A 12,619-nucleotide genomic window follows, 5' to 3' on the forward strand; every position below is an offset into this window, starting at 1 on the left:
ATTCTTAAATTTAAAGATTTTTTTTTTAAATTCACAGAGCAAACAAAGAACAAAACTTTGAAGAATAAGTAGTCAAAACTCGGATAAATTATTCTAAACTTTCTAAGTGTAAACTCAACTTCTCCATCCATGCCTTAGAAAAAATTTATTCTTATTTCCTATGTTTTTTTTTTACTTAACTCCTAATGGATATCGATTTATCTAATTATCCTTATTTTTTTAAGATTAAAAAAGTCTAACATGAAATATATTTTTTCCTAAATTCAATATATTTAAATTAAAATCTAGTATATTTTCTATCAAATTAAGTATGACTTTTTTTCCATGATCAATTTATTGATATACTCAATTCTAATTAAATAATATTAAATTTTAAAAAAATTATAATATTATTTTTAAACTAAAATCCCTTATTATTTTTTATAGGTATAAAAAATCTAAAATGAAATATAATTTCTTCTCAAATCCGTATCATTTAATTAGAATCGAATATATCAACCGATTATTGAAAAAATTAATACTCAATTAGATAAAAAAATATATTATATTTTAATTTATATAAGCGATAAAAATTATATTTTATTTTAGATTTTTATATTAAAAAAATAATAACAATTAAGTAAATTAATTTTACTGTGGAGTTGACGGAAAGAAAAATTTATATGCAAATTTTCTTTTTACGTGGAAACTAAAAAGGAAGTTAAATTTACTATTAAGGAATTTTAAAATAATTTACCGTCAAAAATCTAATCTCACAGGAAATGTCGCACCATTTTAATTTTTAACCGAACCAAATTAGCTATCTATTGCCAATCTAACCGGTCTGGACCGGCCAATTCCATTTACAAACAAAAATGTTTTTTTTTAAACAAAAAGCAGAGAAATCTTCAACAAAAGCGAACTTACAGTGGGAAAATATCCCAGATTTTTTTTATTAAATTAGGCTTAATCTTTAAAATTCTGCCGCCACTGTTTTCTCACCCACTCTTATCAAGTTTCACAACGACAGCAAAGGCACTTTTTTAGTTATACATACTCGACGCCTTCACCATTTAAGACCTCCCCAATGAGAAAAGCTCCTGAAGAGCCCTGGCATTCTGATAGAATTCCTGTGGCCGTCTCCCTGCTCACTACAAGAACCATGCCAATTCCCATGTTAAAAGTACGCCTCATCTCTGATTCCTCGATACCTCCAGCCTAACCAAAATTAACATTGAATTCCTTGAATAGTTTTCCATTTTATATTAAACGATTAAACCACGCATGAAAAACTCAGAAATATCGATAGCAGCAGGATCTAACTGTTTCTTTGATAAGGGCACAGAAAATAACAAAGTTTGGAAAAGCATAATTATTATTACCTGTTTTAACCATTTGAATAGAGCAGGGATTTCCCAGGAATCTATAAAAATTTTTGCTCCGAGTCCGGTAGGAAATACTCTTGGGATGTTATCAGTAAACCCACCGCCGGTGATGTGAGCTATTCCTTTGACACTCCACTTGCTGATAATGTCCAACACCTACATCGCATATGCACGAGACTTGAGAAAGCTAAGTTTGCGGCATTAAAAATGTATAAAAGAATCAGTAATTTCCAAGACAAACCTGCTTGACATAGATGACTGTAGGTGCCATTAAAGCTTTGCCTAAAGTGATGCTTTCGCCATTGTTGTTTGGAAGCTGATCATTTAATGAAAGACCACTCTGTAACAGAACCCTGTGGAACAACAGGGGGCAGGCAACTTTTAGATATATTTATGAACTTTGGAATGACTAGAGCATTCACATGTACTTTACAGCACAGACGATCCAATTAGTGTCTTCAAAGTAGAAGTTAGGTACCATCAATTAGACAGTACCTTAATCTGTACCGACACATGGAGCCTCAGTGTGATGGAAAACCCATCTCTAATAGAAAGATTACCTTTACTCTAAATATTTATATAACTCTAAAAGATTAAGGAAAGAAGATCAAGAATATGATGTGATTACCAACCTTCTGACAAGAGAAAAGCCATTAGAGTGCACACCACTAGATGGAAGACCGATAAGAACATCTCCAGCCTCAATGTTCTTACCATTGATAACCTTATTCTTCTCAACAATGCCAACAGCAAATCCACTCAAGTCGTATTCTCCTTTGGCATAAAAATCTGGCATCTCCGCTGTCTGAAAGCACAAAACAAAATGTGATATTTCACAGCCAATGCAATAATTGCCAGTATGCAGATACAACAGTTTGACTCATTATATTCAGTTGAATAATGATCAAAGACAAAATATAGAGAGAATCTTGAACAAACCAAAAAAAAAAAAAGATATTTCAGAAAAGGCAGTCCGTGCATGAAGCTCCTACCAATGTGGGATTCCAAAGAAATGTCGGATCACATTGGATTTTCTGTAGGCAGTCCTACCTTGCATTGCAAGAGGTTGTTTCCACGACTCGACCCATGACCACAAGGTATAATCAGCATGGCAACATCAAGATCAAGAATATTTTAAGAAAAATGTAGCCCCCGGAGCATAGCGCAAGCGGTAGACGCATGACACCTCTGGTGTATTGGCTAGGGGTCGATTCTCAGGAATTGACGACCTGGGGTTTACCCCACTATGCGCCTATGACCTATGTACCTGCATGTACCTCCCTCCATATCTGTGGAGCCGACACTAGGGGGCCGCTAAGATAGCGGATCTATTTTTTTTTTTTTAGGAAAAATGTATAATCAGCATGTTATCAAGTGATGGACTAACTTTGAACTAGATGGAAATAATTAAGAAAAATCTAGCAAGGATTACCTCCCCTCCCAACAGAGCACAATCAGATTGTTGGCATCCATGAACAATTCCCTTTATCACCTACATATACTCATAGAGATGTCATAAATTTCCTAACACACTATGTTCAATAAAAATTAATCAGTAATATTCAAAAATCAGGAAAGAAAAGAGAATTCAAATCCTTGATCATCAATGCTAATACCTTTTCAGCAAGGTCAACATCAAGATTACTGGTCGCAAAGTAATCAAGGAAGAATAATGGTTTTGCTCCAGAAGTAATTATGTCATTCACACTCATAGCCACCTGGCAATAAGTATAATGCAGGGTCAGCTTAACATATACTGTAATCGAACCAAGCAAGAAATAATAGTTCTATACCAGATCAATCCCAATTGTGTCATGGATACCAGTTTCAAATGCAAGCTTCAGTTTGGTGCCAACACCATCAGTGCCAGCAACAAGGTAGGAGTCACCTAGAAACAGATGGAGGCTGAATAAGCATTCTAGCTTGTGTTACAAAAGATTACCATGTACAACATTTTCTCAGGTCATTAACATGCTACAACTAATATGAAGGAAGAAAAGTATATACTAAAGAAACATAGTCAGAAACAGACTATCATAGGCTAGTAGCCCAGTACAACGATACTGAGACTAGGAAAATAGCAATGCAAATTATAACATCAAATCAAACCATATATGGATTACTATGGAATGCAGTTTCTGTTAATAGGCAGTAGAACATGCTAATAAACTGTCACTTTGGTGGTCAAGGCATATAGGCCTCATGCCCAAAAATGATGTAATGATGGAAAAAACAACAATGAACACAGGCATACTATAGTTGTACAATTACTGAGATAAAGCATTGAATCTATCAACTCCAAAAATATATTAAAGTTTCTGTGTACTCAAAAAATGGATACAAACATAAACATATTTCTAAAGTCCCGTAACATAAATATCATGCAGTTCCACATGGAAAATCTTCAAATACCATCAATCAGGTAGGCCATTCTAACTGTTGACTAACTCTGTACAATAAATGAGAGTTCCTTAGGCAATCCTTGGAATTTTTATCTAAGCATAACTAAAGTATTGAAGAAATCCTTGGCCCTTATTAATAAAAGGCCATAATCAAGTTCGAGAACATACATGACATGTTTTATTATAAATAAATACATATATTTCTTACGCTTTATTGAAAACTCAATCACATGATTATATCTAAATAGCCTTAGGTAGGGAGTCAAGACAAGGAACTCAAATAGTTAATCACCATAACCATCAAAACATATCTTGAAAACTAAGATTTCTAAGCCAACTGATGTTCCTTTGTGTTGTGTTTAATCCGGTAACAAAAGTTTGTAAATGCAAAAAATAAAATTTGAAAACTAACTATATTGTGACAATGAAAATAAAGCTAAGTATGATCTTTTCTTCAAATGCAAATACTCCATGGAAGTCTGGAGTATTGCAATGCTTCTCAGCTAAATGAAAGCAGCATTACTTGAAAGAACTACTGCATAAGGCAATGTGAAAGATTAAACAGAATTTCCTGTTCACAAAGGGAAAATGATCAGATAGGCTTTGCAAATTGTTAACTCTTTGGAGACGGTGATATAGCGAATGATAAGGGAGGTAGTTTGATACTGCTGCTCATGTGTCCGACTGTATGCCTATGTTTGACATGATTCAGTTGATAACATGTGTAATTTTGTCTGAAATACAGTAAATCCGGGAACTGAACATGTGTATACTGACTATAAGTTGATAACATTATTCAATCAAATTCACACAGACATGAATTCCAAAGACTAATGATATGCCACAGCATGGATTGTGATACAGAACGCAGCATTTCCATATTGTCTTGATAATTGATAACCAAAAAATAGTTGTATAAAGCCGATGAGGGAAAACACACAATTGTACCACCAAAAAGACACTTTTATAGTTGCATATTTTAGTGTGGATGTGTCAAAATCCCATCTCCTATATAGGTATCCAAAATCCCACTCCATATGGGATAAACAATTCGATCAAATCCCACCATATCTTATAGACTGATAATCAAAATATAATTTGTTTATGCCCATAAAATCGTGTATAAAATACTTTATCATGTCAAACGAATCCGAAGAGCAACAGAAGTAACCTAATGGAAAAAGGCCGCCGAACCCTCCTATTCCGGGCGCCATCTTAGCGATCCTACGAACGAGCTCTGAACCAGCGTCGATGTCCACGCCGGCATCCTTGTAAGTGAGCCCACGAACCTCTGACCCAGAACCCGAACAAGAGATACTCATTCGCCTTATTCTCGCGGACCCCGCCGGAGCAGGAAGCCGAAAAGATCGCCAGGCCGTGCTTGATCTAACAGTTGCCGGAGCCGAAGGCTTTCCTCCGGAGGCTGTGAAGCGAAGCAGATGCTCCGTCGGCGAACTGAAGCTGACGTTCATGGTAGGAAAAAAGATTAAGCTAAAAGGTATAGAAAGCCAGTCGTGGGCGAGCGTGGGCAAGGGAGACGGGAGGGCGAGGGCGAGGGCGAGGGCGAGTAGGTTTTGGGAAAGCAAGTGTCCTTATAGCTTTCCAAAAGAATAAAATTAATTTATATTTTTTCTTTGAAAATGATGATACGGATTGGGTGAAATAGTGCAGGGTATAAATGTACGTCCTTTTTTTATTTCTAATTAAAGACGTGCGAAAATTTTAGTGGGACTGATCGATTAATCATATTATTATATTATATCATCTACTCCACCTACGCTATTTGTAGCGGCTAAAATTCGTACCAAATACCATGTAAAAATTATTAAACAACACAATTTTATAGTATATCAATTATAATTTTATAATTATTTAACTGTTATTAAATAAAATAAATTTATATTATATAAGTTAATTTTATAGTTGTTATATTATTTTAGCAGCTATATTTTTATAATTTTTACAATATAAATATTATTGAACTGGTCAGATTTATTTAACCGATTTTATTTCTAAAACGTGGACAGATAGTTATATGTGATTTAATCAATGAAAATTTCTTTAGGACCGGTTGGTTTAGGACTGCAAATGAATTGAGTCGGTTCACGAGTTTTTCGAGTCGGTTCGAAAGATATTCGATTCGTATTTGAATTTATCGAATTTGAGACGAACTCGAACATGTTCGATAAGGTTTTGAGTCGAATTCGAATCTATAACATTTTGTTCAAATATTCGTGAGTCGCTTGTGAGATTTTGTATAATTTTATTATATATTTATTATTTTCTAATATGTTATTCAATAAATGTATTGCAATGGTTTTGAAACTGTGAATATGATGAGTTAATGGGTTAAAAAATTGTGGGTTAATGGATTATGGGTCAATGGATTATAGTTTATATTTATATTATAATCCAATCATTTTACAAATCGGCTAACCCTAATCTTTCCACAAAACAAGTGTGAAGGAATTCATATGGTGGTGGAAGGTAGCTAGGGTTCTTGGCATGCGATTGTGCTTCAAGTGCGATTGCGAAGAGTGTTGAAGTTGAAGAATGAAGATGATAAGATTGTGCGACTGTGCTTCAAGTGCTTAGGATCTAGAGTTAGTGTTGGAGAAGGAGAAGGCGCTGGGGGACTGCCTCTTCTGCGTTATCAACATCGAGAGTCGAGACTCGAGAGTTTCTGGTGGCTCTACTACCTCCCCTCCCCCTCTACTAGAAGATCAAGCATAACTTCTCTTGTTCTCACTGCTTGTGCCTTGTGCCTACTGCCTCTTCTGCGTTACCGACGTCGAGAGCTCTTGGTGGCTCTACTGCCCCCCCCCCCCCCCCCTCCTCTGTCGGAGGATCAAGCACAACTTTTTTTGCTCCCACTGTTCTTGCCAAAGTTCACACGAAAGCTCTCCTCACCCAGCGTACTTTTGCTTGGAAAAACATAAGATTTATGTTTTTTTTCTCAATCTCTAATTTTTCTTTGAAGTACATAATGGATTCAACCCTTTTCATAGTTATTTTTTTTTTTTTTTTTGGAAGGAATTATTTTCTTTTTTTCCTTTAATATTTCTGTTTGTTTTTTTCTTAAAGAAACAATTGTTAAATATTGATTTTTAATGCAATAGTTGTTGATTTTGATAACTTTAAAGTTACAATTTTACATATTTAAATATAGTAATATTTCCATATAAGTTATTTGCATAATTTATGCTTTATTCTTGAAGAGATGTTGATTAGGATTTAGGATACTTTCAATAATTTATTGCATTATTAATATTTTTTAGTTATAGTTTCTCTTTTGATTTTCAAAGAATATGAGTGATTCTGCTCCTACAGCAAATTTAGCTATTCAAGCTTCATTAGATTCAAATGAAATCTCAGAACAAATAATAGATAAAAAGGATAGTGTGACTAACAATTTGATTGAGGATGATAATTTACTTCACAAGTCAAGGAAACAAAAGAGGTCTCTAGTATGGTCAGACATGATTGAGATTGAAGATCCAAAAGGTGATAAGTACAAGTGTAAACATTGTAATCTATTCCTTGCAAAAATGAAGTCAGGTACTACAACACATTTAAAAGGACACTTGGATCACTGCACTAAACACTTGGAGTCTAAAAAGAAACTTGAAGATAAATTCAAATAACGACAACTATTGTTAGACTTCGAAAGTGTTGAAACAACTATGTCACCTTTATTAGTTAATGGAAAATTTTGTATGGAACGAATGAAAGAAGCAGCTGCCTCATGGATACTAATGCATGAACATCCATTTACATTATTAGAAGAAGAAAGTTTTAATATGTTTTATAGACGTGGAATGCCTGAGTGGACCCGTATATCATGAACAATAGCAAAAAAGAGTTGTTTTACAATATATGAAGTCTAGAAAAAAAATTACATGGTTTGCTGAAAAATATAACAAAGATCAGCCTCACGATAGATTTATGGAAGTCAAAAAATAAAAAAATAGAATACATGATTATCACTAGTCATTGGATTGACTCTTCATGAAAATTGAATAAACGTGTTCTTAATTTTTTTTCATATTCCTCCTCCTCGTGGTGGTTCTCAAATTTCAGATACCCTTCTAAAGTGTGCAAGGGCATGAGAAATTGAAAATAAGATATATATTGTTTCTGTTGATAATGCAAGTGCTAATGATGCTGCAATTAAATAAATGAAGCAAGATTTCTCAAAAATGAATACAAATCTGATTTGTGAGGGGAAATTATTCCATGTTCGGTGTTGTGCACATATTTTAAATCTTATAGCTCAGGATCGCCTAAATGAAATTAAGGATATTATTCATGTAATTCGTTAGAGTGTAGATTTCATTAGAAGAACAGATGTTAGACTCATTTAATATGTTGAAATTGTGAAACAATTGAAGTTACAAGAAAGAAAATTGGCTGATGATTGTAAGACAAGATGAAATTCAACTTATGAGATGTTGAGAACAACAATTACTTTCAAAGAAGTTTTTTTCAAGATTTAAAGATCGGGAACCTAGCTACACGCATTGTCCAATAGAAGATGATTGAGAGAAATTGCATAAAGTATTTTTAATTTTGAAAGTATTCTATGAAGCCAAAATTATTTCTGGAAGTGAATATCTTACTACCAATCTTTTTCTAAATGAATCTATCGAGTAAAAGTAATCTTGGATGAGAAATCTTGTGATGAAGAAGAGTTTATCAGAAAAATGGTGCAAAAAATGAAGGAAAAGTTTGATAAATATTGGGGTAAATGCAATTTATTAATGGTTGTTGGTTCAATTTTGGATCTTAGATGGAAAATATGAGTATTTGAATTCACTTTTCCTAAACTTTATAACTCATTTGAATCAGAAAGTAATATTAAAGAGGTCCAAAGGCTTTTGTATGCAATTTATAAGGAATATTCAGATGCTGCTATTGAAAAGCTTCAAGGATCAAAAAGCAACTCTGAATCTCAAGATAGCAACACCTCAATTCAAAGTAATAGAGAACATACTACGTTTTCTTTTCGATGGACTGAATTCTCTTCTTATTTAAAAGAAATTGAAATGATACAACCTGAAAAATTTGAGCTAGATGTGTATCTAAAGGAAGGGTGTCATAGGCATAATCCAAATGATGCATTCGATGCTCTTGGTTGGTGGAAGCTCAATACATACAAATTTCTAGTGTTGTCAAGTTTGGCTAGAGATATATTAGCAATACCCATTTCCACAGTAGCTTCAGAGGCAACTTTTAGTGCTGGAGGTTATGTTATTGATAAGTATCGTGCTTCTTTAGCTCATACAACAATAGAAATGTTGATGTGCGGTGGAGATTGGTGTTAAAAGTGACATGAAGTGACTAAAAAGTCTAAGGTATGATGTTAAAATATTTTGTTTATGTTTTTTTTTTTTTGCTTCTAATCAGAAAATAAATTTAAAAATAAATGATACATTTTATCCTTATTATTGTAAGTTGAAAAATAACATTTGATAATTGATTTACCTATAAATAAAGTTGATAATTAGAAGTTGAATGATTATGTCACGGATTGAGGTATACATTTAATTTTTAGTATTTTATATTTTGAGTTTGCTAACGTATTTAATCATTTATATATTTTATTTTTGAATTTTTCACAGATTGAAAAGATGGAAGCCTGGAACTGTGAAAGTATAAAGTTTTTTTATTTTCTAAAGTATTTGTATTGTTTTGTGTAACATGGAAATGCAATGACAGGTGAACTTTGGATGCAATAAGAGGAATGGAGAGCTTCTGGAATGACAAAAGGATGGAGAGCTTTGGAATGGAAGCATGAATGGGTAGCTTTGGAATGTAGTAGAAATGGAGAGCTTCTGGAGTCTGGACTTGGGAGTTTGGGATGCATCAAGAGGAGACTCTTGTAATCAGTTTTTTGGCCATTAATCTCATTTTAACTCAACTTTGTATGAGTTGAACTTTTATTTTATCTATGTTATGAGCTTCTGGAGTGGGACTTGAGAATTGGGATTTGGGATGTACATCAAGAGATATGCTTCTAGCATATGTATCTCATTTTGGTCATTATTCTACTTTAATGACTAATCTCATTCTGTTTTGTATTTTTGTTGTGTATAACTGTATATGTTATATGTTGTTCATTTGTTTAGGCTTCATTTTTATTTTGTACATGTTATGTGTTGTGCAGTTTTTATTCTATCGTGTATTTGTTTTGTGATTTTATTTTTGTTGTGTTGCACCTAATTTTGGTTTGAATATAACTAAATTTAGGTCCGAATAATTCAAATCGAACTCCAACTTAAGGCATTTGTAGTTAAAAGTTCGATTATGCTAGAATTAATATTCGAATAATTCGAATCGAATTTGAGCTCGAATCCTATTTAGAATCAAATTTGAGCAAAAATTATTAGTATTTTCGATTTTCAAATCAAATTCGAACGGTTCAAATTTGAATATTAATATTTTCACATTATTCGACTCGATTCAATTTCTTTGCACCCTTAGGTTGGTTCGTGGATGATTAAAATAAAAAAAAGGTCAGTTAATGATTTAAAAATTATATGTTATCAAAAATATTTTTATTAATATAAAAATATAATTTATCTAAATAATGTCCCAATAAAAACATTACTATTATTTTAGAATTCATTTATTCATAAAAATTATTTTTTAAAAAAGTAAAAAATTAAAAGGGCGTTGTTATTGTTGTTTTTATCAAAGGTAATTTTTTTTTTAAAAAAAAAATCAAACTAGCATCCTGTTTTTCATCCTAAAACTATAGGATGATTAAAATAAATCAACTCAATTTAATTTAAAAATATTACATATAAAATATAATTATACGAAAATACTTCTAATTAACTTATGATTTAAACTCAATTAAAATTATTTTAAATTCATTAAAATTATTTTAAACGATAGTAATTATGGTTGTTGATCCTGTCCGAGAGTTGAGGCGGTGGACGCTAGGGGTGTGGCGCTCACGTTGGCTGGATGTGGACTTCGAACGACTAAGACCTGCAACCACAAAACGTCAATGCCGAGCCAGAGAGGGGTCCTCCGGCGTTGGCCCTCCGACGCTCAAGTCAGATCTCCGGCGAAAGCAATAAGGAAGCGAAGAGAAACGAAAGTGGCAGACTAACAATAGCTACAGTAGAATCCCACATATCTCCGTCGAAGCTTGGGGTCCCTTATATAGGGCTCCTGGGAACGCGCGTGCACTCTTCTCAAGGCGTGCACGCTTCTCAAGGCGTGCACGCATCTCAAAGATTCCCTTGATAAGACGTGTCAAAAAAGTATCTCTAACATCATACCTCAACAACCCGAGCATATCCCAACAAGACAGTGAAAGCTTCTATCGTACGATTCTCTGTCTGACCATGTCGCTCACCATGTTGTCTATCGGTGGCACAAGTCCCTAAGAGGATAGCGGTCGATCCTTGTTTTGTCGGTTATTGGGTCAAGCGGGATAGCTGCTCGGCCAGCCTTCCTTAAGCTATTTGTCGCTTTGCCCTTCGGCCAAGCGGTGTATCTGCTCGGCCCACATCCACTGTTTGCGCCGAGCGGGTTGTCTGCTTGGCCTATGCTCTGCTGGTACATAGGGTTTCTGAGCATCGAAAGCTCGGTTCGATGGCCGAGCTGTGATATTATCAGGTCAGGTCTTACGATCGAGCAAGTGAGTTGCCCCTGAGCGGACGATGGTATGAGGGCATTGACTGCCTTGACTTTGACCTTCCACGTGGCCATGACCCCTGCGGGGCGGGGGCCCCACCTTACCACCGGATCACGTGTCTTCCTCTCAAGTATAGGCGAAGGAGGCTGCAAGTCTGACTGACTGGATAGTTAGGTCTGGGGATCGGCAAGCCGATCGACTGTAATATTAGTTAGCTCCGAGTGTCGGCCGACCCGAGGGCTGACTCTCAAGGCCGATTGGCGCCCCACATGTTCGCACTTGGAGAATTCTTCATCTGTACCGCTGGGCCAAGAGCAGTCAAAGCTGGCGTCATCCGAATCCCCTCGGAATTTGTGCAAATCACCTCATTAAAGCCGAGCACACGCCCATACCTGATAATGACGCCCCTTAAATGCCGCCCTGTGGGAGCGTGCCACGTGTTGCCGCCGTAGTCGTCGCACGTCTGAGGCGACAATTGCTGATGTGACGCTTGGCAGTTTGAATTCAACGGCCGGATTTGTGCTTCGATCGCCAAGACCTAGATCCAACGGCTCTGGTCGGCCGAGTCCTATCTTTATAAAGTCGCAACATCGCCTCCTTTTTTCACCTTGCGTCTTCTTCTTTCTCGAGAGCTGCCGGCGACCCTGTGACCAGCGCTCCGGCGACTCCCCGTCTTCTCCCACGGCGACTCCTCCTTTCTGTAAGCCTCCTCGAACTCCCCTATCGTTGGTCTTTTGTAGTCCCACCCTTCTTGTCCCACGCCTCAGTCCGGTGTCTGCTGTGTTTTTTCGTCCCAACTCCTTTTTCCTCGACCTCTCTGTCCTCCTCTATTTTCCGGCAATGGCCAATTCGCCGCCTGCGGACTTTACTCCAGGACTCTGGTATACCATAATGGAGACCAGGTTCGATGCGGATGACGTTGCGGGCCTCATAAATGCCTTTGACATTCCTTCCGACCACGAGATAATTCTGGCCTCTTCATCCGATCGGTCGAACGGCCCACCGGACGACACAATATGTCTGTTCAGAGACCAGTTTGTGGCCGACCTCCGGTTTCCCATCCACCCTTTTATACTCGAAGTTTGTAATTACTTCCATGCCCCCTCCCACAGCTCGTCCCTAACTCCTTCCGCCTTCTATGCGGTGTTGTCGTGTTGTTCCGGCTGCACGATATCCCACTAACTCTTCGAGTCTTCCATTAT

The 12,619-nt window shown here is 35.9% G+C and overlaps 1 protein-coding gene across 1 annotated transcript; it reads right to left on the reverse strand.

Moving 5' to 3' along the window:
- Positions 1-902: 902 nt before the first annotated feature.
- On the reverse strand, positions 903-5,358 carry LOC122027581 (phosphoribosylformylglycinamidine cyclo-ligase, chloroplastic-like). The gene is made up of 8 exons (XM_042586567.1): positions 4,938-5,358; positions 3,158-3,252; positions 2,981-3,082; positions 2,797-2,856; positions 1,997-2,169; positions 1,606-1,717; positions 1,362-1,520; positions 903-1,197 (listed from the first exon to the last, which is right to left on the reverse strand). The coding sequence occupies exons 1-8, from the start codon at positions 5,236-5,238 to the stop codon at positions 1,027-1,029; spliced, it is 1,173 nt and encodes a 390-aa protein (XP_042442501.1). The 5' UTR covers positions 5,239-5,358; the 3' UTR covers positions 903-1,026.
- Positions 5,359-12,619: the final 7,261 nt, after the last annotated feature.

This window comes from Zingiber officinale, chromosome 10A (assembly GCF_018446385.1).
Source record: "Zingiber officinale cultivar Zhangliang chromosome 10A, Zo_v1.1, whole genome shotgun sequence".
Classification (NCBI taxonomy): Eukaryota; Viridiplantae; Streptophyta; class Magnoliopsida; order Zingiberales; family Zingiberaceae; genus Zingiber; species Zingiber officinale.

Excerpts from the sequence above, each read along its gene's own strand:
- LOC122027581 (XM_042586567.1), bottom strand. The coding sequence starts at position 5,238 with ATGAACGTCAGCTTCAGTTCGCCGACGGAGCATCTGCTTCGCTTCACA. Across the intron at positions 2,857-2,980 it reads ATGTTGACCTTGCTGAAAAG|GTGATAAAGGGAATTGTTCA; the intron begins GTATTAGCATTG and ends GAGTATATGTAG. Across the intron at positions 1,718-1,996 it reads GGCTTTTCTCTTGTCAGAAG|GGTTCTGTTACAGAGTGGTC; the intron begins GTTGGTAATCAC and ends GTTGTTCCACAG.